This window comes from Sander lucioperca, chromosome 20 (assembly GCF_008315115.2).
Source record: "Sander lucioperca isolate FBNREF2018 chromosome 20, SLUC_FBN_1.2, whole genome shotgun sequence".
Taxonomy (NCBI): domain Eukaryota; kingdom Metazoa; phylum Chordata; class Actinopteri; order Perciformes; family Percidae; genus Sander; species Sander lucioperca.
Genome location: NC_050192.1, coordinates 9,066,761 through 9,093,764, shown reverse-complemented (window position 1 = coordinate 9,093,764; position 27,004 = coordinate 9,066,761). Strand labels below are relative to the sequence as shown.

At 39.7% G+C, this 27,004-nt stretch overlaps 1 protein-coding gene across 2 annotated transcripts; it reads left to right on the top strand.

Moving 5' to 3' along the window:
* Positions 1–2,508: 2,508 nt before the first annotated feature.
* On the top strand, positions 2,509–27,004 carry hgfa (hepatocyte growth factor a). Of its 2 annotated transcripts, none has more exons than XM_031313644.2 (18): positions 2,509–2,760; positions 7,287–7,443; positions 7,582–7,694; positions 8,351–8,465; positions 11,839–11,981; positions 12,197–12,317; positions 12,508–12,626; positions 15,671–15,842; positions 16,056–16,189; positions 17,374–17,467; positions 19,550–19,689; positions 21,616–21,648; positions 21,890–21,998; positions 22,087–22,161; positions 23,005–23,142; positions 23,379–23,485; positions 23,591–23,724; positions 24,057–27,004. In XM_031313644.2, the coding sequence occupies exons 1-18, from the start codon at positions 2,697–2,699 to the stop codon at positions 24,231–24,233; spliced, it is 2,145 nt and encodes a 714-aa protein (XP_031169504.1). In that variant the 5' UTR covers positions 2,509–2,696; the 3' UTR covers positions 24,234–27,004. The 2 variants fall into 2 exon arrangements, with proteins under 2 accessions (XP_031169504.1, XP_035852167.1); XM_035996274.1 differs by having other exon boundaries at positions 16,038–16,189.

Below are 27,004 nucleotides of genomic sequence, written 5' to 3'. Positions count from 1 at the left end.
CACATTTTTATTTTGGCTTTACCCAGACTTTAACGACATTTCAGGTGGCTCTTTATTGCTTGTTTGTATGCTTGTGCACTTTGTCTGGTACTGTATTAGGCATTTTGCAACTGGCTAATCCTTTGAGGACGCAATCACTACTTTGTGCCAAGTGTTCTTTGGTGCACCATGTAAAGAATCCCATCTGCCTTTTCAGTTGAGCCAACGTGAGGCAAGTGAGGAGAGACAGGTCTTGTCAAAAGGATCCTGTTTGATGACCTCCAGCTCAACGCAAGGTTTATCAGTTCATTTTTTGTGCTCTATCCAGTTTAGCATCACCACCTGCTGTGAAAGGGTGAACATGTACCACGTTCTAAAAACACATCTTTTATAAAGGGTTTATTAGTTGTAATTAATAACCTCATTAAGGGTTATTAAATCATTTACGATGCTTCATTGATCAGTTTAAAGCCATTCATTTAAACAACTTTTGGGTTGCCATGTTGTGAAAGATCTGTCAGGCTGGGGAGTCATTAAAGGTCAAGTCATTAATATAGTCATTAACAAAGGGGAAACAAGTGTATCAAACATGTTGTTATTAATGTTAATAGCTAATTAATGATAAGGGCCACAGGTTTCTCACTCGCTAATAAGCCAACAGCAAAAGGTAGCAAGTCATCTGTAACATTAAATGTTAATAAGATAATAATAAAAAGGGGTTTACAAGAATCTTTCAAGTATTATAAATGTTAATGAATTGTTAAGAAATGGATTTTGGGCCAGAAAGGGTCAATTGGAGTCAATATCTGATGAACTAAAATAATAAAAAGACACAAGAGAATTAACATCACCCAGAGAGATTTACAAAACCTGGCAACCTAAATGTGTTCTTATTAATTATCTAGAAATGATTTATTAACCATTAATTAAGCCAATAATTGCAACTTATAAACCTTTTATAAAGTGTGCCTTAGTACAGTGGGTCCTAAACATTTCCATGTCAAGGACTCCTAAACTGACAACAATTAGACCACGGATCCCCATTTGATAAGATTTTGTCCAAGTGTATAGAACTTTTGATTTTAGATGTTTTATTACAGAAAGTGTATGAAACCCATAACCAAAATAGTCATACATTCTGTCAGTGTGTTACTTATGAATTGGAATGATAGTGAAAATAAATGATTTGCCTTTTTGCTGGGAACCCCCTGGAATATGGGCTGAAATATGTGCCACCAGAAACTGAATTTGAATCATTTATATTTTAATTTGAATTGCTAAACTTGAATAATTGCATTGAAAAACTGAACTTGAATCACATAATTTGAAATTGTATTGTTTAATTTGAGTCACTGCATTGAAAAACTATATAACATTTGATCCTCACTGAACAATTTTCAGTGAGGATCAAATTTTATTGGACTTCAGTTCCAAACGAATAAATTCAATTTCAAATTATACTATTCAGATTCAGTTTTTCAATGTAATGATTCAAATTAAACGATACAATTTCAAATTATGTGATTCAAACTCAGTTTTTCAACGCAATTATTCAAGTTAACAATTCAAATGCAAATATAAATGATTCAAATTCAGTTTCTGGTGGCACATATTTCAGCCCATACTGGAACCCTGTCAAGGACCCCTGGGGGTCTCCGGACCTCACTTTGGGAACCACTGCCTTAGAAAGTGTTGCCATATGTGTGTCAATCATAGGTGTCAATACACCATGGTGATGTTAAAATGCCTGACATATTAAAGATACACAATGATAAAGCGTTCCACAAACCAGTTCCCTCAGCCAAAATACAGCATGATTAGCAAATGAGAAATGTTACTTTCAAAATAAAAGCAAATCACTAACATTTCTTTGTAAAGCTGCACAAGTTAGAGGGGTGTACAGAACAACCAAAGCATTAACCTATCACTGTTGGCTTATTCTGGCTGAGTCGTTTGATTAATGAAATCATGCTTAATCCTGCATGCTTATAGAAATATCCTAAAAATGCTTTTGATAACTGGGAGAATTGGAGGTAAAACCAATTTGTGTTTTTGTTAACTACAGATTACCTCTCAGTGCCCTTACAAAATAAGGCTGGCATGCCTAATAAGATGTCAAAATGTGTTGGGCACTTTTTTTTTTTTTTTTACAGATGTGGATTAATACACCCTTAGTGCCTTGTAAGTATCTAAGGCAACAGAATGGGTTAAATGTGATGGAGTCGGAATAACGTGCCCATGTTCAATGTAATGAAGGAACCAGTAAAAATGTGTTTTAATAATTTTTGGATGACCATGTCTATTAAACTATACCAGAGTTTGGCTACACAGACTATATTTGTTGGTAGGATCAATTAATTGTTGCTTTTGTTCTTTGGAATCTGTTGACAATATAAAACAAATGAAATGTGAAACGTCACCAGACTTTGACATGCAGAACAGTGAGTCACATCCGATTTATTTTGAAAGTAACACCCGGAGGTTGCACTATTTAATCCACTGGACTTGACACTGGTGAGGAGAGACGCTGATAGAGAGGAGCATAAACTCAAGTAAAAGGGGGTTGAACCGAGGACGTGTGGTTTCTTGGGAAAGTGGCATCTGTGTGAGGAAGGCAAGTCTTTAGCTGGTCATCAGCCACTCTGGACTTTATACAACCACTGAGTCTGTCGCTCAATTAATCTGGATTCTAAAAACCTGCTTTCAAGTTCATAACCATGAGGACAAACGTATGGATTTACCAAGCTGTGGTGTGTGTTGTGGTCACTGTATTAGGCACAGGTAAGAGCTATGCTTTCTAGGATATGTTGAATATCTACATGACTGATTCATTTTAGCATCATATCTAAATCTAATCGGATTTCTTCTTTGTGAGAAATATAGGCTACATAATAGAAAGTAAAATAAAAAAAGTAATGAAAATGAAACAAGTTAGAAAAGTGGGCCAAAAAAATAATTACTCTACTTTTTCTCATATTTTTAATTTAAATATTGTCAATCAGGACGTGGCGTAAAGCAGCCTACTTTTAAAAATGTGCATGCTGCTCTTAATCGGTTTAATTCATTGGTTATAAACATGAATGGCATTGCATGAACTTGCCCTGTCTTGCATGTTGCCTGTCTTGTTGATTCGGCTTGCTCTCTTTGATTAATTACTGTGGCTCACAATTTAATGATGTTTGAAGATAATTAAAGCTGTTTTTAAGGGAGAGTATAATTCCAAACATTCAATAACTGTGTGGTAGCCTACAACAAAACTTTGAATGAAATAATTGAGCAGCTCATCAAATTGCTCCTTATTTTAGAAATCCATTGATTCCCCTGGGGTTCCCATTAGCCTATTTATGTTTACCATTTAATTTACATTTCTAATCGCAAATTTGCAAATAGATCTAAAGGTCAGTATAATTAATGCATTTAAATTGTATTATGCAATATTATTTGGTAATCAAAAAACCCGTGCCAAATCGCTTAATTTGAAGTGCATCTGCTGACGTCTCTGCTTGTAATTAAACTTTTGATATTGGTCCCGGTCATTTTAGGTATTAGACACTCCTGCATCACTTGGACTGACCAAGAGGATGCGTTGCATGTCTTCCTTTAATGTCGCAGCACAGCCTGGGTCGCACACGACCAACCGTCATTTAAACGCATCCAAACGAACTCCGTGCCGCTCCTTTAAAAAGCGCAGATTAACGCATGCTTACAGACACTAGTGTCCCGGCTTACATCCGCCCCGCTGACATGTCACTGAGTAAAGCACTGAATCCATAGTTACCACCTCCAAGGGTGCCGACCCTGACCTCTGACTGCCCTGGAGTTGGGGAAAGTAAAATGCGCGCCCCGGACTCTGGTATTCGTGCGTTTGTCCCGGTAGAGAGATAGAAAAGAGGTGTGTGTGTGTGTGTGTGTGTGTGTGTGTGTGTGTGTGTGTGTGTGTGTGTGTGTGTGAGAGAGAGAGAGAGAGAGAGAGAGAGAGAGAGAGAGAGAGAGAGAGAGAGAGGGGTGTGTGTGTGTGTGTGTGTGTGTGGGGTAACATCTGGCTGCTGAGCCCAGTTCCACATTTTGCACTCTCTGAAGCAGATGTAATGTCTGCTTAATTCCCAGACAGAGGCACACCTTTAACCTGCTACTTTCCTGTTGTTCATATCATACCGTTTTTTCCTCAACACTGCCTTAAAATGTATACATTTTGTGATTACTGTATCAATAGTTGATTCTTTGCAGCTTATTTTCTAGAAAAGCTTCAGTAAAATACTTATCCAGCTGTCACTTAAGTTCTTTGCTCAAGGGCACCTAATTGGAAGTTCCTGAGGAAGGTCAGAGTGTCAGTCATTCACCTTTCCTATCTACATTTTCCAAACTGAAAGCAGGATCCATGTAAGCTATGGCTGCCTCTTCTCATTAAATCTCACCTCTCTCACACTCACCCATAAAGCACGTTTTATTATAATCTCCAACTTCAGCAAACGTTTGGGATTTGGAGATAGCAGGAGTCCGACTGCAAGGAGAGGAAGAGACTAAGTGAAATCTAATTGAGCAGCCTGGCCAGACATCAGGGCTGGAACAACACTGTGATGAGTGCCAGATGTGGTCCAATGGAGCCTAAACATTAATAACAAGTCCTCACAAAAAATCATTTTCAACCATGAGGAGCCTCTAAACGCTCCACAGTTTACAATATCCTAAGTACACACACAACTTCTTGTGTCGGATCTTGGCACAGGAGCATGTAGCTGTAACTCGGTAGCCTGAGATATCCCTGTGTGATTTACAGTATATCGCACTTGCCCCTAATTATAAACTGAAAACTATTGTAACTAAATACAATGCATTTAAAGATGTTGCTATAGTCCTCCGAAACAAGCATTTACAGTAGAACTCCATTCTGCTGAAGGATGGGCTCTTAACTTTTTTCCAGTAGGTAAAAATGAATGATTTGTATCACAGAGGATATGAACTTAAAATATGGTTTTGTCCTGCTTTTGAACCCACTTGGATCTAATATACATGCCAATCTCTCTGCAATGATATTCTCTTTTGATGTACTTCTTCCAAAGAAATGGCTCTCAACAAAGGCCTATTACTAAAACGAAAAATAATTAATTACATGTTCTTTATCCAACTCTGGCAGTTTTCCATTTTTCCACATACTGTATGTTTTCTATGCCAATAGCTGAGATACTATACCTAAAATGTATGCATAAAACTTTATTAGTTAATAGAAATGATGAGTTGCATCAACGCATGCCTGCGAAAAGGGAATTCCAACTGCATCTTGGTTTGTTCACTTAAAAGATAAATGCCGCTTTTGTTGCTCAAAATAAGGAATAAAAATGTTTTCACTGTCATTAAACAAAAGGAGACTTTCATGATTGCTAAGGAGTCATGCATGCAAGTAACCGTAGGAATTATGTAGGAATCACGGATATCCATGAAAATGCATCTACAATAACAAAACTGTAGCATTACAAATACCATGAAGTAGTAAAAAGTATTGGGGAAAAAAGTGGATTTGTGGATCATTCTAAAAGCAGTAAAATACGAGATGTGCTTTCATGAGCATCAAATCTCCAACTGAGGCACTGGAGTGCATCAGCCTGTTGGATGGACATCACTCTGTTCTCTTGGCTGTCTTCAGTTCAGCACCCATTTCTCAGGCAGCTTCCTTGGTTTGAAGCGGGAGTGCTGTGAAGAATTTTGAGCTGGGTTTTGATCCTGGACACACTTCATGCTTAATTTTTAGACACATAAACTAGTACGCTACCACGGTTTGGCCAGCACAGCTAAAGCATGATCTGAAATAAGGTTTTCTCCTCAAGAGATGCAAAACAGCACAGTTTTCAGGGATTCGGGATTTGCCCAATGATGTTTCAGTAGGATTCAGCAGTGCGGTTGCTAACATGCAACAAGCATGGGGCTGTAAGCAAACTGAAGTCGAAGGATGCTTTCGTGGACAGCTGGCCATTTATCGGTGTTTTAAGCCCCCAACGTCTCCTTCCACGCAGCGCTGCCTGGAAGGCACTAGGATTAGGCAATGGTTATGGTTAGGGTTAAGGTTAAGGTTAGGGTTAGGTGCCTTGAAGTCAATGGTCGCAGCATGGCTGGAAGGAGACGTTGGAGGCTTAAAACACCATCGAGCAACATGTCACCACTGTTGTCAAGATGCTGGTGATGAAGCGGAATCTGTCAAATTGATGAGAATATTTCCTGGAATTGGACTATTAGAACAGCGGGAGCCATGAACACTGGTTTCAGAGTTTTGGCACGGAGGAAGTGTAGCAAATATGAAAATTATTTCACTGTCATACATGAACTGGGTGGCCAGCTGGCTCGATGGTGTTTTAAGCCCCCAATGTCTCCTTCCAGGCGGGGCTACAACCGTTGACTTCAAGGCACCTAACCCTAACCTTAACCTTAACCCTAACCATAACCATAACCATAACCATAACCATAACCATTGCCTAATCCTAGTGCCTTCCAGGCAGCGCTGCCTGGAAGGAGACGTTGGGGGCTTAAAACACCGATCAACAGCCAGCTGTCCACGAAAGCATCCTTCGACTACAGTTTGCTTACAGCCATGTCTGGCCATGTCTCCCAGTCTATAATTGATAGCTGAAGTGTAGATACAGTCAGAAACCAAGGGAACAGAAAGAGGGGGGCACAACATGCAAGCCAGGATGCCCTTTGAAAGAGGGTTTTTTCTGTTATTCTGAATCACATGCCATTAAATAACCCTGCAGAGGAAAGTGATATCTATTTGGGAAAAGAAATATAAAATATGAACCATAATGGAGACAGAATTAATGCTGGTGGCTTTAGAGAGCAATGCCACCTTAGCAGTCCTCACAGAGCTGGCCACTGGCTAAATCAGTCCTTGTAGTGTTTAATACCATATGGGATGAATGGTAGAGATGGGGAGGAAACCAGTGTTTAAGACTTGCAAGCATTCACGTCAGTGGACAACTTAAGACAGTTCTATGATAGAAAAGTGTTTTTATGTAAATGGTTAAAAATACTGTGCATTGACAATATAACACTATATCCAGAAAATGTGGGTTTAATTACAGACTTTGCCTGACTGATCATCCATATTCCATATTTACCAATTCCGTATTCTGAGTTTTCAAGTCATGCTTACAACTTGTATGTTCATGTGAACGGTATTTCCATATCAGAAACAGACGGTATCTACAAAATGAGATGAACCTGGCATTAGCAGGTCCCATCTTCTTCCAACCAAACAGCCAATCTAATGGCTGTACCAAAACATTCAGATAGCATGTTGTGTCTTTGCATCCTTGCAGGTTTTTGTAAAAGGACTCATCAGTCATTACAGAAGTATGAGAAGACTGAGAGTCACGTGCTGGTTTGCACAGACTGCCCTCAGCCCCCTTTGGTACGAAACAGCCGATCGCAGGAAAACTGCGCACGCAAGTGCAAGAAGGTCAAGAAAAACTGCAGGTGAGTTCTATTTTCTTTCTAGGTTTCCCCTGAAACATTCCCCTCATTCATACTCTCCTCCTGTGTTAAACCCAGTATTTACATTTTTGTTGTTTATCGTTTGTTCATCTCTCAACTACTTCCCGTGTGTTTCTACAGGGCTTTCAACTTTCAGCGGCACAACAGGAAATGCCACTTGCTTCCTTTTGACCGCTTCACCCATGGTGTGCAGAAGCAGGCCAATGTCAACTTTACTTTGTATGAAAAAAAAGGTAAATGTTGTCATAGTTAGAGGCAAAAGCCTCTTAAAGATGAGTTTATGCCCTCTGGTGTTTTTCTCATGTGAACATTCAGGTGCAGACCGATTTACACAGGCAAATTGTTTGTTGGTGATTGCAGGTTGTGCTACTTGTGTTGGCTCCCCACTCTTTAAGGTCTTTGGTTTTTCTGTTGACACAATAAAAGCAACCAACCCCCCCTTTACCCCCGGCTGTTTAATCACTCCAGTGGGGAGAGTCGCACGCATAAACATGTAGCAGACTTAAGTGTCGTGTAAACAAAAAAATTCATTGTTTACAGTTGGAACGCAAAAGGTTTTCTCCGGTGCAGGTTGTGGAATCTAGCACTTTAGAATTTACTGCAAAATTTATGCAAACTCTCACCGGTGACATTTAATGAACTTCTAGGAGTTGTCTATTGGGAATAACACACAAGCTGGGAAATATTAAAGCACTCCCTCTAAAAACGTCTTATTGACCATACATGGGAAATTATACTCCAGGTGGTCAAAGCAGCCAATGCAAATCAACTTTTAATTGACTAAACAGTGTATAAATCGACGCATAAAGAGTACACAGAAACAGTTTGTAGAAGTGAGAACATGAATGGATGTTTTCAAATGTTTTTTATGCCCTTTGCTCTTGCTTAGATTATATAAGGGAGTGTATCATCGGCACCAAGGACAACTACAGAGGGAGGAGGTCTTGGACAAAGTCAAACATCACTTGCCAAGCTTGGTCAGATAATAACATCAATGAACACACGTAAGTCCTCTCTTTTTAACCAAGAAAGAGTACGAAAAGTACATTTTTGTTGGGAATAAATACTATTCATGAGAGGAGGAATGGTTATAAACATGCACATGTTACTTTGAGGGTGCAGTGCCTTGCTTGATGACACTTTTTAAGGAGTAGAAGGTGTGAAAAATTCACTTCCCCCTGCCAGATTTCTGTCGATTTGAACCAGCAGCCTTCAAAGTCTGCTTCCACCTTCCTGGATGCTCCTTTTCTATTTCTCTGTGTCTGATATTGAACAGGCCTCAGCAGCTGATTTATAGATGCTCAGATCATCCCCTTGCACCTCAGGGGTTAAGGGAAGGTGGAGGCTCAGAGACGGCTGAACGTTTAGCCAGAAACAAGTCCAATTTCTTTCAACACATGCAGGGATGTCCTCTCCATCGAGGTTGTTTTCCTGCTGCACTCATCAGGTGTATCCCAAAGATGTTTTCCCTCGGCTACAGATCAGTGAATTTGTGACGATGGTTCTGTGCCAGCATCTCATTAGTGGTGCTCATTAGTTACAAGATATTTTAACTGCGACAGGGAGGGGGTTTGAGAGACAGAGTAATAAGAGTTTGAAGAAGTGCAGAGTGAAAAATAGACAGAAGGGAGGTAGAATGAAAGAAAGAAAGCGCAGACATTTATAGACTGAAGTCATGTGTTCTCTGTTGTCCAGCTGAGCTCACAAAGCAATAGACATACTGAGAGAAAATACAAGTTCAGTGATCCCCCACAATTAAAACACATTACAGTGTTGATCCCCATCCTCTCCTCTCTTCCTCCCTTCCTTTTCCAGAAGCAGCTCTTTACATTAGGAATCCTTTGTCATTGTTTATTTGACACACAGTTCCAGTCCTCGTCCCAGATGGCAAATGTAACATCGCCCCGGTTTGTCAGCAACTTTTAACTTTCAAAGGGTCAAAGGGAGCTTTACTTAAGGGAGATTTAGTGCCACTATGGGGTTACCTAACATGGGACTGTCCCGCTGTTTGAGAATTACCACCATAATGAACCACGCACCATTTGAGCTTCAGGTAACTATTATTTTCATGCTTCACCGATCAGCATGGTCCAGGGGTGATTTCTCAGGAGGTTCCCTTCCAGGAATGGGACTTCCACCTGTTGACTATATTTAGTTTTTGAAACAAGGCACTGAAAGAAGTCTGTATTAATGCCCAGCCAAGCATGGAGAATGGAAAATGTTTGCTCATATTAATAATAATAGATAACATTGCAATCATTTATTAATTCCCATAGGGACATTGTTTTATTTTTCTACACATTTCCACTGGGCGGTCAGTGAGCTTGCTCAGCTACAGAAACACACAGCTGCTTGCAGAGAGTTGGATGAGAAGTTTGATACCACTCTCATGTCTGCACGGTAAATATGAAGCAATAGCACCAACAGCCAGTTAGCTTAGCTTAGCACAAATACTGGAAACAGGTAGAAACAGCTAGCATGGCTTGTCTGATGGTAAAACAATTTTTTTACAAACCTGTGGACAGAGCCAGGCTAGCTGTTTCCAGTCTTTACGCTGACCTAAGCTAAGGTAAGCTAACCACCTCTTGGCTTTAGCTTCATATTTAACAGATAAAATATGGTATTGAACTTCTCCAACTCTCAGCAAAAAAAGTGAATTAGTGCATTTTCCAAAATTACACTACTCCTTTTACTTGAGCAGTTTAAAAATGTCAGCTGTCACACCTTTCTTCCAAAAATCATAATTTATGTCTTAAGATTCATAAAGTCACTGCTCTCTTTTTGTAGCATGCTGCAAGACATTTTTGCAGCAGTTACTTCAGTTCTAGATTTCATCTTTAGTGTTATACAAGATCTAACCAACATGTTTAGCCGGCCCAGAGAGCAAAGCATGTGTGTCTGCGCTCCGATGGGAACAGACTTTGGCAAAGAGATGAATAACTGGCCAACATCTGTTAGTGCAACATCATTATGGCTAACTTGCTCCCATGCAGCGGCCTTTTACAGACTCTCACCAGATGCAACCTTTTTTGTAAAGTGAGGGACCTTGTAATTCCATTTATAAATTAGGATACTGTATTACGATAGCAATGTATCAAGCTTGTGAGTTACACACAACAGATGTGAGTTTTGGCACTTTGCAGAGTGCTGCAATGAGGGGAACAAGTGTTTTGTTGTAGTTACATGCATGAGTAAAATGTTGCTGTTAGATTTAACCCTGTTATATTTTTCTGTAGGTGGGACTATGGTCTGTAGCTCAGGACCTTGCCCTTTTCTCTCTTTTTCACTAAGTTCAATGCCTGAGACTTCTTCCAGTTCTGGGTTGAATGATGTTATGCATTAGTGTAGAAGCCTTGCGTAAGCCCCAGGGCACGGAGGGGAGAGCAGAGCAGACTCCCCCAAGAAAAGAGTCATTGTCTGGGGTAGTGTGTTCAGACAAGCTGCTGAAGGGAGGGTGGACTGGTTCTTTTCTTTTTTCTTTTCTTTTCTCCTGCACATGTTGTTTCTTTTTAAATCATCAATTAAACACAGAGCTCTCGCCTTTGTGCTCACTCCATTTTGCTCACTTTTTCTTTTTTAAGCACTTAAGTCAGTCACTTCACTTTTTTCTTTTCACCCTTCTTCTATGACTACAAGTTTGTCTCCTGTCTTCCCTTTCTGTCTCCCTTGGTGGGAGGGGGGAATGTGGTCGGCATGGATCAGGGGGTGCTGACATGCCAGCTTTTCATCATCCTGCCCTGACAGAAGAAACATTTCACACACTGCTCATTTAGTATGGGGGTCCCATGCTGCTACTCATTGTTACATCCTATATGTTTGGACTAGCCAGGATCTTTTTCTTACAGTCTTACAGTCGCTTGTTCACACTGATGTGAGGTAGCAGATGACAGAGAGGGATTAGGTTTAAACGTGTTCAAAGGCTGCCAGCAAAAGACCTGCTTGGTCTGCTCCAAGTGGTTCGTAGCATTGTTCTGTGCTGTTGGTGGTTACTGTGCTGTGACAGAGTCTGCCTGCTTCACACATGAGGGAGCTGGGATATGGTAGAAATCGGTAAGGCAATCATGCAAAAGGTGCAAACCTGAAGAGAAGAACCATATTGATGACTTACTTTGCATACGATTTATGTGACTGTTCATTCTAGGATTTGAAATGTAACCTGGTCACACTATAGGCACTAGCATTTCTCAGAATGAAGCTTAATTCTTAATGTAAATGCCTTTTGAATTTATTTGGTTTGTTACTGAGAACACTAGCAGACAGGTACGGTACTGTATACACCACTGGAGCAGCCAAGTGTGCAAGTACTCCCTAAAATTTATTTGTACAGCTTACAGTATCAGTTAACACTTTCAACAATGTCTGTCTACTCCCCTGTAGGTTTTATCCTGATAGGTACCCAACACAAGACCTGAGGGAAAACTTCTGTCGGAATCCCAACAACGATCCTGGTGGTCCGTGGTGCTACACCACAGACCCCAACGTACGAGCCGAGGAGTGTGGCATACCACAGTGTTCAGAGGGTAAGACAAACAACATCACCGGTCAATAAGATTTGGTCAAAATAATTTAGATTAATGTTAGAAATTTGCTGTTATGTATCTTTTGTATCTTGTATGTGTTTGAACATTTGATTAATATGTCTGTAGTTTATTTCCATCTTGAAGTCATATGTTGTGTTTGCATTCATTACTAGAGGGAAGCAAGTTTTGATAAATGTTGTTTTCTTTGTTGACAGAAGTCTGTATGACGTGTAATGGGGAAGATTACCGGGGCAAAATGGACCATACGGAGAGGGGCAAGGAGTGCCAGAGATGGGACTCAATAAGGCCTCACAAACACCACTTCCAGCCCAAAAAGTAAGCTGCAAAGATGATAATCACATATACTATCCTTTTTCATGGACAATGCTGCACACACTCATGACAGATGCTTAAATAACTGACGCTAATACTCAGGAGAGGTAGACCTCACCAGTTGCTATGACTCACATTTCTCCCTCCGAATTCTTTCTTTCCTCCTCGGTATCCTCTCTGTCTCCTCTCTCAGGTATCGGCAAAAAGATTTAAAGGACAACTACTGTCGTAACCCAGATAATCGTCTTCGCCCCTGGTGCTACACCATGGATCCCAAAACTCCGTGGGAGTACTGCAACATTACTGTGTGTGGTAAGAGCCTATGTACTGTATTTACAGTACTCTAAGTCTGGGTTTTTGTGGGCAAAGTCATTCTTATAACAGTATGTATCACAAAGTTAGAAAGTTAGAAAGTGGACATGTCATTCAGGATCCCTTGCTTGATTTTTGGACGTTCTGTGGTTGGGTGCTATTTGCTAATGGTTTGAGTGCGCCAGGGGGTTTGTTACATTCAGGACTTTGGTGGTTGTGGTGATCAGAGTAAGAAAGCTCTTCTTATCCCCTCCCAGAGTCTCAATAAGGCTTTTGTTTCTCCGGCTGGGTGTTTCATGTGGTGCTTGACTTCAACTGCTTCTACCTCAACAAGGAAGAGTAAATAGGTTGTTTGTAAAAGGGGAGGGTCTGACTTCAGTGAGCCAGAAGTGTTTTTCTGAGACCACTCACAGATGACAAGTGGCTGTAAAATAGTGTTGTACAATAGAGGCTATTATACAGAGATGCCTCACATGGCCATCAGAAGGCTTAATAGTTGTTTTAGTGGTATGAAAATCATGATGTGCAGTATACAAACAAGTGACAATTTAAACGAACATAATGAATGCAGATGTTGCCATACAAGACACACAAGGACCATTGAATGGTTTGCTTAGTATGAAAATGATGTGAATCATATGTACTAGCCAGATCTCAATCCAGTTAAAAACATATGGGATATTTTGGATTGACGTGTTTGACAGCACTATCTACCACCATAATCAAAACACTGTTGAGACATCTCACTTGTGCTACTCAGAGAACCGGGGTTACACAAGCAGCCTGAAGTTATTCACTAAGAGGAAATGCCAAATTGTCTCCGGTTCCAGCCTCTCTTCTTTATTTTATATCACTGTAAATTGAATATCTTTGGATCTTGGATTTAAAAAACAAGCAATGTGAAGACTACTCACTATCACAATTTTTAGACTAAAGAGTATAGACTAAATACTTGGTTAATTGTAAAAAAAATTATCTACAGATTAAATAATTATTAAAATAATCACTAATTGCAGCCCTATTGTATTTGATAGGGTCCTATATGTTTTTAGACATATATGTTGAGGGGATAAACAATGTAAATTCAGTCATATCACATTTGGCAGAGTCTGACAGAGTTGTAGTTTCCATAACGTTTGCCTTCATATGTACTACAAAAGACAGAGGGAAAAGAAAAAAAGAGGAGACACCATTGGAGAATTTATTCTTTTTTTTCTTTGAAAGCCCAATGAAATATTCCCACATGCACACCCACATACACACGGAGCATCTCTCTTTGTCTCTGTCAGACACATACACACATGTAGTTTACAGTACATGTTATGATTTACAGCGAGGGTGGAGGATCTGCATTTGTCCAGATGTGTGCATCCCTCAATGCCTGCCCTCAGAAAGATAAAAACCATTGACCTGTACCACGCAGTGCACACAGACACTGGCATGCATTACATCAAGCCAAAGAATCCCTCTTTTCCATCCACCTTCTCATTTCTGCCTCAAAACATTCCCTTTCCTCCTCCATCTTCTCCCATCTCATTTGTCAAAGGCTAAAGAAACAGAGACAGAAATCCAGAGGGGAGAAGTCGCTCCCCATGTACTGCTATTCCTGCAGAATTCCATCTAAAGATGTTTGAAATAGTTTTCCAGTGGATAAAGTTGCCCCAGCCAGACCGGGTTGGATGTGATATCTTTGGTTGGGTTGCAATAAACAAATTCACCAGAAACAGAAATGGAATGTTTAATGTTGAGGCAAAGATGTATTCATAAGTATGATCAGGCTCCAGGTTTTTCTTACAACAATCTGTGACATCGTGTGCCGTCAGCAATTTAAATGCATATTGTTGTGGAGGTCCCTACTGTAGGTGCAAGAATGTGGGGCACCAATGTTATGAATACACAGAAAGTTCCCTATCACAGCTGAGACAAGGTTTTAAGTTAGGAATCAAGTTATTTATTGTCAGATGCACAACAATTACAGAAGCAGTCGTCACTGAAAATCTTGGGTCTCAGGCTCCCTTTAACAATGCTAATTAAATTAGTATGAAACAGAAAATCACAAAAAACTAAATGAGAATCTAAGGTACCAGACAAAAAATAGTGTAAGTTAAAATATAGGGATAAATATGTACTTTATGAAATGTGAAATAAGGTAAAGTACATTCCTGGAAGACAGTAATTTCCAATGAGTAAGCTGAATGTAAACATGAATGTAGTAAATGTATGCATTTACTACATGAGAAGAATATATATATATATATATACGAGGTGAAAACAGTTGTAACACAGTACGTAAAAGTATATAAAGATAAAGTGATGGTTTTAGGGTAAAATGACATGGATGAGTCAATTAGTCCAGAGCTCAGAAGTTCCAAATTCTTATGGCCTGTGGGATGAAGCTGTCTCTGAGCCTGGTGGTGAGAGATGCTGCAGTATCGTCTGGTGGACAGCAGCAGGCAGAACAGTTTGTGGCCTGGGTGATTTGGGTCTCTGATTATCCTGTTGGTCTTCTTCTTGCCTCACCGGCTGTAGAGGTCCCCCATGGATGATGACTCTGTCCCGGTCAAGTACTGAGTAGTTTTCACCACCTTCTGTAGAGCCTTACGGTTAAGGGGGGAGTAACTGCCATACCAGGTGGTGATGCAGTCAGTCAGGATACTCTTAGTGCACCTGTAGAAGTTTTAGAGTAGCCTGGAGTCCATGTTGAACCTCCTAAGCCTGCGGAAGAAGAAGAGCCATTGTTTAGCAGTCTTTGTGATGGTGTCGGTGGGGTGAGTCCAGGTCAGATCCTCGCTGATGTGAACCCAGAGGAACCTGAAGCTGCTGACTCTCTACAAATGTATGGGGGGTGAAGGCAGGGAGTACAACTGTTTTTGATCATCTGTCTCTATGTTAAACACGACACATTCTTCTGGGGATTATTTTCTCCCTTCTTCTCGCCCCTTCCTCCCTCTGCCTTCGGTTTCTACATATCACTGTCTTTAGCAACCCTTCTTTCTCATGCTTACACTCACAATTACAATTTATGTCTTTTACTTTTTTGCTAGATTCTGACTCGAGTGAGGACACAGATGTCAATGTAACAACATCCTGTGTCCAGGGAAAAGGCACAGATTACCGAGGCACAATGAATGTCACTCCTGAGGGTGTGACATGTCAGCGCTGGGACTCACAGTCGCCCCATACCCACTCCTTTCTTCCTCAGAACTTCAAATGCAAGTGAGTAATGGTTGTATCATGGCCCCTTGACAGCTTGGATTAATTTCTGTCTGCTGTGTCAAGGATGTGATTTGTTAATTTTGAGCATTTGTCTGTTGAAATGCCAAAAAGAAAAATTATGAGAATGAAATGAAAATGAATGAAAAAAAAAACAAAAAAACAACAACAACATCAGCACCATCATTTAAATTGTAGTTTGTGTATGTGTTTTAGAGATCTCAGAGAGAACTACTGCCGTAACCCTGATGGTGCAGATTACCCATGGTGCTTCACTACAGACCCTAATCAGAGGATAGCCAACTGCACCAACATCCCCAGGTGTGATGCTGAGGCCACACAAAAAATAGGTAAATTACTGTACAACTTAAATTTTTAAGGAAAAGTTCAACATTTGGGGAAATAGGCTTATTTCTTTTCTTTCTGAAGGTTAGACGAGAAAATTGATACCACTTTCACTGTGAACATGTAGCTAGAGCCAGCTGCTAAATAGCTTAGCCTAGCACAAAGACTGGAAAGAGGGTGAAGCTGCTAGCCTGGCTCTGTCTACAGGTAAGAAAATCCACAAGCACCTAAAGCTTACTAATTAATGCCTTATTTCTTGTTTGTTAAATCTGCACAGCAACAGAAATGTAAAACCAAAAAGTTGTGGTTTTACAGGAAGTTGTGGGCTGTAACTATGTGAACATAACAACATATAATGTGTTAATCAGTGATTTTTAGAGGTGCTGGTAAGCTGATTTTGTTTACCCTTGTTCCTGGTCTCTATGCTAAGCTAAGCTAGCTGGTGGCTCTAGCTACATATTTACCTCACAGATATGAGTGGTAACAATTTTCCCATTTAACTTTCTGTATTTGCCAAAATGTCAAACTATTAATTTAAGAATACTGGTGTTTTCTAAGCAATACACTACAAAAGAATTTCAAATATCAATGTTGTTTCTTGAATAATGTGATTGGAATACAGAACAAAAACTGCTGTCGAAAGCCATGTGCATGTTTTTGCAAAGTAAAGTTACACAGACACTTTTTATATAGTTCCATTAGGACTGGGGCACTTGGCAGCGTGCTGCCCAATGAATTCCGTTTCATGGAAGAACAACACCAGACTTCGGCATTACTGCTTGCTGTCATTTCCCATGTTTCTCTGCTTTACATTTACAGTAAGATTACCACACATGTTAAACTGCAGCCAGTCTGTTCATAACTTACTACAGCCCCACTTCTGATTCTGTTTAAGAACAGACATAGTAAGGTTTAAATATTTCTACCACCAGTTACACAGGGGCCCTTGACATCCAAGTCATCCAAACCACAAAAAGAAGCCAAAAATCTGAACTTAATTATGTTATGTTTGCATCAGTGAGAAAGACAGCCACCACCGAAATCATGTAGCCTATGTAGTTCTTTGGGTACTGCTCACTCACTGATTGCATTTAAGTGTTTGAGAAACTGCTGGGCTGAGTAATTCTATGCTATCCTGGGAATATTTAACAAGATGGTCTGAAGTAATAATATCCCTTTTCTTCCTTAGAATGTTATGAAGACAACGGAGAGACGTACAGGGGCACTTTATCCATAACTCGATCGGGGATTCCCTGTGCAGACTGGTCGCATCACATAAACAGGTAACACAGTTGTTTATTCTGCATAATAACTGTTTTGTTTTGCTCTTTCTTTTAACTCCTAGTCAAGCTTAAAGGTACAATATGTAATACTGACAGCTAGTGTTTAAAATAGTTACTGCATTACAAATTCAAAATACTGGAGAGAGTCGTCTCCCCCGCCCCCTCCTCCCCAGACACGAAGTTCATGGAGGTTGCAAGGCTGAGACCACAGCATCCACAACAATGTTGCTAGATGCTTGTCTCACATAGCCAGACATTACTTCACAGCACAGCGGAGTAGCTAACGTTAGATGCTGGCTATATCGACAGTCATAAAAGCCCGTGCTCACGCGGAGCTCTGTACCCAACTGACAGACACACTTTTTCGGCTTTGAATTACGGTAGGAACCGCTAAAAACACAACAACCTCGCTGTCTCAATTGTTTTTGCGAGTAACCAACTCGAGTAGCTATATAATTCAATGTGAGTACATGAATGTTGAAATGACATAAAATGCCCATCCCTTGTAGCCGTGATAAATTAGACTGAAGGTAATGCTTATCTGTACAGGAGGAAATTAGCCAACTCTGCGTCCTTTTGGGCTCTAAGCTGTCTCCATCTTTCAAATACATCTCCAATATTTACCCTGGGTTTGTTACGTCTCTGGTCACACAACTGTTAGAAACATGCCGGTTTTTTTTAGGTCAGGTAGAATCTATCTCCGTTGATCCTGTTCGTTTGTTTGCTGCTTTCATGGCTGTACTAACGTTATAGCTGTAGCGCGCTGGGTTTACATTTTACAGGCATATCTGGCAACCCGGCCTGGCTGTCAAACTGGGCAGTTGATAACAACACACAGGCCAAAACACAAACAGAAATTCTGTCACGGAATGGAAATTTCAAAAGGAGAAAATACTAGCATTAGCATTGTTGTCAGAAAAGATGGTTTTTCAACTTAGCATGTTTCCTTAACATCTGATGACGCATTGGGGTCATTTTTGGATTTATTACAGTAAATATGAGAAACCCTGGAGATGTTGAGAAGCTCACATTCTTTTTAGCTCAGTTGATGAGTGTTTGTTGATGACTTAGCTCCCTTTGCCTTGTGAAAATCCCCTTCATATGAATGAAGCTAAGCAGTGAAAACAAACACCAAGAGGAAATCAGGGGGTCAATACCAGGCCCAATTATTATTCATCTATCTGACGAGAGGAAACCCTGTTGTGCTCTCCAAGTGACCCATCCTGACAGAAACGTTGCCCACTCCAGGGTTGTTGCTTCATGCTTAAGTCAGGCTGTTGGAATTACTTAATTTACAGGAATTTTAAAAGCCAAAATGGCACAGACAGATGGACATGTTCCAGAGCCGACCCCTGACCCCAGGAAGTGCTTTCTGAGGAAAGTAGATCAAAGCCAATCAGCTCCCTCGCATAGACTGCAGCCAGACATGCTGGCTACCCTGCACAAGGTCAAGGGTCATCCCAGGAAAAACTGCTGAGAGCTACAGCTTGTTTAACATTCTCCTGGGATGTGGAATTATCTTCACCTCCTGACAAATTGTCGGCCATTGCTTAGCATTATTTTTGTGCGTGTGTGTCCAAACTCCCACTGAGTAATTGCTTTTCAGTAATATTTTGGATATCTGAGAAGATTACATTTAATTCTCATAGAGCCAAATGCAACATTGCAAAAAGACACACAATTAAATGTGAATTCCTACAAATGGGGAGCACAACTAAATGGTTCTATAGAGGATGTGGCTCCTGCTGGTTTCAGCCCTGCTGAATGCTTAGAGTGCATACTTTCATACTCCCATGAGTACTCTTCATAAAACTCTGTGTTTCCTTCTACGGGCTCTGTGCAGAGAATGCAGTGGATTCATTGCACTATAGGAAAGCCAGAGTCAGACTTTCCAGGCATACCATGGTTACTTACAGTGTGGATGTACAGAGTGGGAGTGATGGTGTGTATGCGACCCCATGTATGCACATGCTTGTGTGTTCTTAGAGTGTGTGTATCAATCTTCATTAGACGTGGCCCAGTGTTAGTTATGTGTGCAAAATAACAAATGAGAATGAGAATCTGTATTTGTGTGTTTTACAGTGGGGATTCTCACTCTACAGAATCCCATGTAGGGCTGGAGAAGAACTACTGCCGGAACCCGGACCGGGATAAACATGGCCCCTGGTGTTACACCAATCCAAATAACCGTTTGGCCTGGGACTACTGCAAACTGCGGCACTGTGAGTGGCTTAAATAACCTCTGTCTCTGTAACAGTAGATACATCTGTGTTACATCAGACCTTAAATGGAGTAGTTTGATATTATTCGCTTTCTTGCCAAAAGTTGGATAAGAAAATCAATACCACTCTCAGGTCTGTACGGTTTCTAGAGCCAGCAGCTGGTAGCTTAGCTTAGCACAAAGACTCAAAACACTGAAACCACAACGTATCATTTTGTCACTTGGGTTTTAGTGTGGATTAAAAACAAACGAGCTATAAGATGTTAAATTAGTGAGCTTTAGAGGTGCTGGTAGGTGGATTGGTTGAACTTTGAACAGAGCCAGGCTAGCTGTTCCCCCCTGTTTCCAGTCTCCGTGCTAAGCTAAGCTAACCAACTGCTGGTTGTAGCTTCAAATTTATCCTACAGACACAAGAGCGGTATCAGTCTTCTCATCTAACTCTTGGCAAGAAAGTGAATACGTGTAGCCTATTTCCCAAAACAAGCCCCAAAGCATTGTTCATTTGTGCAAAAAATGGCTTCCTTTTAAGTTAGAGCTAAAATCTCACTGTCGAAGTGAGGAGGGGAAGTTAATGATAAAGTGGAAGTATGTATCTGTTAAAGTGAAAAATGAACAGGCAGTGTTTATTTCCAGTGGTGAGAGTTCAATTCAAAACACAAAGTGTGTGTCTTTCCATGAGCATTTAGAAATGTTTAGAACTTTGATTCCTATGTTGGTCGTATTTCTGAAAGCACAGCACATCTATTGCTGCCAATACAGATGCAATTGATGTAAGTATGTGTGTATATATACATGCTGTAGTTAAAAGTAGGAATGTGCGGAATGTTGAGAAAAGAATTAGCTGTTTGGAGGTCTGCACATTTTCACACTTGTGGGCAACTGGCTAATTGCTGCAGAAAGCAGGTGTGGACTGTTGGTTTCAGGGAATTCCCCAAACTGACACTGTCCATTCATTTGAAAACATATTTTCATCACTTTGCCTGTGATATACTTGCTTTTAAATATGTATGCACATAACAGATACAACATGTGTTGGAGTGTATCTTGTGTTAGTCCGCAGAAATTAACACTACTCGTCTAAGTATATTAGGATGTGTAGTAAGGTCAGCAGCAGACTCTGAGCAAACAACAACAACAACAACAACAACAACAAGTGGCAGAAAGTTGTTAAAGCTAATGCTTCTACTCATAAAATGTCACCATGGTTAGATATTTCAGTGTCAGCCAGGGACTATTTGGTCCTGATCAGTGCCCCTTACCCCTTTAATCTTCCAGTTAAACAAAAAATACATAGTCAAGTATGTGAACAATGCCATATTTAGATCCCAGCTGCTTCTGAACGAGCATTATTAATTGGTATTCAGTATAAAGAAGGAGACAGTGTTGGTATATGGGTGCAGTGCAATGAAATAACACAAGTGGTCTAGCTTTGCAGCCTTTGTTGACTTCAACTAAAATGTCATAACTTTGTTGTCATACAGCTTGTCTAGTGGCTTATGTAATCTGTTAGCTGTGGTCTTTGGCAGAGAATACATGATGCTCAAACATCAAACAGATGCAGGTCTCTGCTGCCATCCTTTTATTAGAGAAAACACACTCAAGCAGCCGGACCCACCATTTTCTTTGGCTGGTTTCAATATGGCCGCATTTAAGAGCCTCTTTTAAATGGCTGTACAATAATTTCCATAATGTAAAACATATCTTCCATGAAGGTTTTGAAGTCTTGAGCAAATTTATTTGCTGTGGTTGCTGAGTGTTATAGCCTCCAACAATGATTTAGAGATAAGTCTTTATAAAGTAAAGAAGGGTGCCTTTTTCAATGAGGTTTCATGCTTTGTGTGTCAATGTATGGTCAGTGGTCTAAATTATTTCCTGCTGCTGCTGTGGATTCTCTTCTTACTGTTGTGCTTTTCTTTACTTCTATCAGGTGAATCAGCTACAGTGGCTCCTCAACCGATCAGTGAGTATTGCTTTGGCTTATCTGGCTTTTACCAGTCTAGTCCTCTTCCTCGTCCTCTTATCTATAATCTTGTCCCTTTTTCTTTTTACTCTTTATATCAAATCTGTCTGTTGTCGTGTACCTGACCAAACAAATCATATTTTATGGTTGCCTTTTGCAGTTTTAATGAACATTCCCCCCACATTAACATGTAAATAACACATCCATCTAAAATGCAGCATAAAAATGTCTTCTCGTTTAGCTTTAACTGGGCCCAAGATATCATGCTTTGTGCATATAAACACAAGAATCGTTGGAGGACACCAAGTGCAAGGTACAGATGGCAGCTGGGTTGTGAGCATCCAAAGAGAGTAAGTCATTTCACATCTGTGTTTTTCCAAAATGTTTCAAATGTATCTGTTTTTAGGCTTTTATCCTACTGTAATGTTTTTTTCTTAGGAAGGTTCATTTGTGCGGGGGCTCATTAATCAGAGAAGATTGGGTTTTGACAGACCAACAGTGCTTCACCTCCTGGTAATATTCCACCTTTTCATCTCTGTCTGACAAACCTTTACCACATCCTTCTCTTGTTGACCTTTTCCATTTATCTCTCAAACTTTTTCTTTTTGGGTTGCTGCCCTCTTTTTAATACTGTTTAACGTAAAGATGTGGGATGTATCCTGTTTACGGAAGGTTACTTACTCCCAGACAGGCCTGACCTGAGATATGGAACAGAATGGTTTGCCCTGAAGATCTGTTTAACTTCTTTAATTTTCTGTGTCAGAGCCAGTCATATACATATAATATCTCCACATCTGAAGTAGTGGCTTTAAAGAAAATGCCCCTATCTCTGCAGTTATGTACAGTTCTCTACGTATTGCATATGGTGTACATCAGTGGCTTTTAGTTAATATTTTAGGCCTGATGTGTGTTGTGGAAAAACATGGTTTGCTTTAAGACTTTGCTTTTTGTCTTGCTCAAATTTGTCTGTCAAAGGTGAGAGCACTGTAGGTCTAATAAAGGCTGTACAGTACCTTAAAGCAGTACTCCAGCAATTTTAGTGTTGCACTTTCCATAAAGTTGGTGGACTCACTAAAAAAGATCAAAGCAGCAGAGTCCAAGATATCCTGACTCTAGTATGGGCCAATCTCATTCTTCAATAATACTGGATCATACTTTTCCCTCAATGCAATCTGATAGCATATTTTATTAAATCATTCTTGCTTCATAAATACCCACTTCTTTCAAACCCCACACCTCCAGTTTGCAACGCAGGCTTTCTGTTAAAAGTTTTAACTTCTCAAGCCCGGTTGCCCGCTCTTTAAGTAACGTTACAGGTAGGTTTACAACTTACATCTTGGTCCTTGTGGTCATCAGTGTTCCAGATCTCAAGGATTACAGTGTGCAGGTTGGTCTGCGCCACCTCAATGAATCCTCAAGCCACCCGAGACTACGCATCTCTCGCCTGATATGTGGCCCAGAAGGATCCAATTTGGTTATGCTGAAACTAGAAGAGTAAGTTCTCAACTACTTACTAGGTTTCCACTAATTTATGTCCTAATGTTAGAGCATAACTAGTGATATGGAAAACTATTTAATCTTTTGTATTGTACCAATTTCACCACATCAATTTTTATTGATCTAAAAAAAAATTACATCTCTTATTTGCCTTACGTGCCTCTTTTGTGCACATACAGTATGTTTTATTTTATAAAATTAGTTAATTATGACTATTATTTTGTTTGTTCTAGTCCGGCCCCTGTGTCTGAAGGTGCCTCCACTATTCATCTTCCAGTAAAAGAGTGTCACATCACCGAAGGCACCAACTGCACCATGTATGGATGGGGGGAAACTAAAAGTACTGTCTTCTTTCACCTATATGCCATGCCACTTTGCATTTCAACCATTATTCATACAAAAAGAATGTCTGTAACATTTACACTGCATATCCTTCTTTGTTCAGACGCAGGATACGATGATGCACTGAACGCATTGACCATGCCCATGGTCAACAATGACATGTGCTCACAAATTAAAGGGGATGCTGGGGAAAGTAGAATATGTGCCGGTGGCAAGAGAGGAGAAGGCGTATGTGATGTAAGAACAGAAAGGACCTGAATGCAACATGAATGTACATTACTTAACTACTACTTATTTATCTGAAAAACTAGTCCCAATGAAAATGGTTGACATCGAACATATATCAAACATATATCGACATATATCAGAAGTGTCAAATGTAAATGAATCTATCAGAAAGCAGTGAGTGATGTTAAATGGCAAACAAACATTCTCTTTTTTAAGTCTTTTTTATTCTTTGTGTAAACTGACTTTTTAAGCGTTGTATCAGCATTTTATACAGTTTGGTTTAGTTTGACAACAGTACAGTATAATGTCTCTGATGTGTCGTCCTCTACCCTTTCTTGCAGAAAGACAATGGCGGCCCATTGGTTTGCCAGGAACATGAGCGCAAAGTCATCATTGGCGTGAGCATCCAAAGGACAAAATGCGCCTCATCGCAGCCTGCACTTTTTGTTAATGTTGCTTTCTACTCTGAGTGGATATACAAAGTGTTCAAACTTTACCCTAGTTTGGAGAGAAACTGATCGTGTGGTGTGAAAATCAACCCCATGCATGACTTTACCACAGCCTGCAAGAGGAGGGCGACGGCTTTGGGCCAACAAATTCCAAGACCGCTCCAGCATGGACCACAGGGGATAAATGAGGAAAATCACCTAACGGAAAGTGCCCATTTGGGGATTTTGTGGCTGAATTTGTCATTTTACGGAGATGACAGATTAGTGATTGAAGACTGGATAAACCGATTGGAATCTCATCCGTTCTTCCACTTTGCAAATGAAGACGTCCCGGTTTTTCGCCTTAAAATAATTTTTTACAACCAAAGTCTCTGGCACATTGACGGCATACTAATTGTATTTTGACATGTTCAGAATTTCTGAAGCCATGCAAACAAAGACAATGAGAATGACTCAGTATTATCTCCTGGAATATACTTGAATATGGACAAAACCCAGTTATCTGGAGGTTACCACATGAGGTACCCTCCTGGGACTGGGACCTGTGTTGAGCGGGACTGCAAAACATGTCTTATTACTTCCAACACATTTGATGCAGATGGATAATTGTGGTGTTCTTTAATGTCAACAAATATACTAATCTGATCATACATTTAAGGATACCTTACAATTATCACAGCAAAAATGATAAGTATTAATTCACCTTCTGATATAATCCAAAAAAACTATGGTAATACCAAAAAGAGAGGAAGATATAAGCATGAAAAGGTATCTATTAGGTAGTATAGACACTTAGAGTCCCAATGAAAAAATTGTGATCAAGTCAAGCTTCTAATCCAGCAAAGGTCAATATTTGGCTTCAGATATACCAGTAGTTTAGGTATATAAAATACACTATTGCTGCTTGAAATGCAAACTGCAGCAGCCTTGGCAAACCATGCAGTGCTAATTGTGTGCAGTAGCTGGACTACCTTTTCCCCAGTTAGTTGTAACTGTTAGATTCCCCATGAGAGGGTCTAAGTAGGACTGAGCAAACTTCTCCAAAATCGAATGCTAATATTTGTAGCATGAGAGAGAGAAGAGTCATGCCAAATATAACATGGCTATTTGGTCTCCAGTTTGGAGGGAAATTTGGCCCCTGGTGGGCTGTGTGTGGTCAGTAGGATATTTTATACTTTTTTGTTTCATGGAAATAGACTCCTTATGTACATAGTGCAGATTTATTGAGTATGGTTCTGCTGTGCTGTAAGATATTATAGGTCTTATAGATCTGGAATATTTTTGGTTCACTAAGTAATAATGTAATGTAATGGCTTCTTCGTGCCTCTGATTATGTTCGATATTTAAAGAGACTGGTAGCTTGTAAGTAATAGTTAGGTATATTTATTTTTTTAAATTAGCAGAATACATGGTTTGAAAAGAAATCCAGATTTTGGTATGATATTTAGAATTTGTGTTTTTGTTCTGAGAGTAATTAGAAATAACAAGAAGACTGCATGCATGCATGTTTGACTCACAGGTAGTAGCCACACAAACATGAAATAACATGCTAGGTTACAGTATGCCTCATTTGGTTTAACCTTTAAATTTAGGAGTGCTTGTTGCGGGCTAAATAAGTATTGTTCTGCCCAGACTTTAACATGCGCATACTGTATATACACAAACACATGCACAAACACAAAAACTTGTGCGGTACTTTTATCATTATGATGTACTTCCACGTTAAAGGCATGAAAGAAATATGGGCATTAGATTAAAATAGAGATAAGAAAATGTTATTTACAAAAATAAAACAAAAAACGGAAACATCTTACACCAAGTTTCTTGCATTTAAGATTGTCAAAATAAAGCCAAATAAGTGAACCAATACAGGAGATAGCCACATTATCACTGGCTACATGGCCACCCAAATGACCACTTGCTTATGATTTTATTTGTGTGATGTTTGATAGAAGAGATCAACTTGTGCTGATGAGGGTATTTACTCAATCAGTTGGACTAGAAAAAGTTAGCTTTTCTTACAAATGTCTCTGTCTACGACCATTTCTGAATTAGCTAAAGTTTGCAAATAGCCAGCTGATGCCTGTAGCCCTAAATGCTCTAAATGATGCCAAAATGGCCAAATGAGTCCCCAGTCATTATGCACGAAGTGTATTTTACTCATATTTGTGTGGCTCCTACGAAAAAGTTTAACAATGTATTCTATTCTCAGCTCTGAGATGACTGTTCTGAATATCACATGGAAAATGGTACATAGCAACAAAGGAAGAAACATTAATATTAGAGGCTTTCCCATCAGCCGTTGAGTAATTGTCGTTGCGGTTGGTTTCAATGACCATGACTGTATACATTTAAATTATAACTGTGGCCTTAATCATAGTTTGAGGGCAAATTCAATCCTCTTATAGCATTGCACAGGTTAAAACCAAGGTGAAAGTCTATGAAGTAACAATTTAAACAAAGAAAGCTTCATAAAAGGCAACTGACATATACGATAAGTGAAATCAAATATCACATATTCTTGGTTAATGTGGAGGATCAAATAATTGTGTTGTAAATTGTCAGCTGTGCTCTCATGGCGTTGTAACTGTTATTTAATTTACCTTAATGTAAATAGCCCAGTGCATTCTGTACATTACACTGTGTAATTTTTGTAAATATTATACTTAAGTATTTTTACTATATGATCATTCTGTTAATATGTTTGTACACTATAAACTTTAAATATAACAGCTGCTATTTTGTGTTAGTGAGTTGTTTTTATAGCTATGGCCTTTTCTGAAATTTTTTCTAGCCTTTGTATTATTCCTATTTTAATAAACAACTTGACATTGCATTTA

Coding starts and splice junctions, on each gene's coding strand:
- hgfa (XM_035996274.1), top strand. CDS start 2,697: ATGAGGACAAACGTATGGATTTACCAAGCTGTGGTGTGTGTTGTGGTC. Junction 8,466..11,838: donor AATAACATCAATGAACACAC/GTAAGTCCTCTC, acceptor ACTCCCCTGTAG/GTTTTATCCTGATAGGTACC. Junction 19,690..21,615: donor CTACTGCAAACTGCGGCACT/GTGAGTGGCTTA, acceptor TACTTCTATCAG/GTGAATCAGCTACAGTGGCT.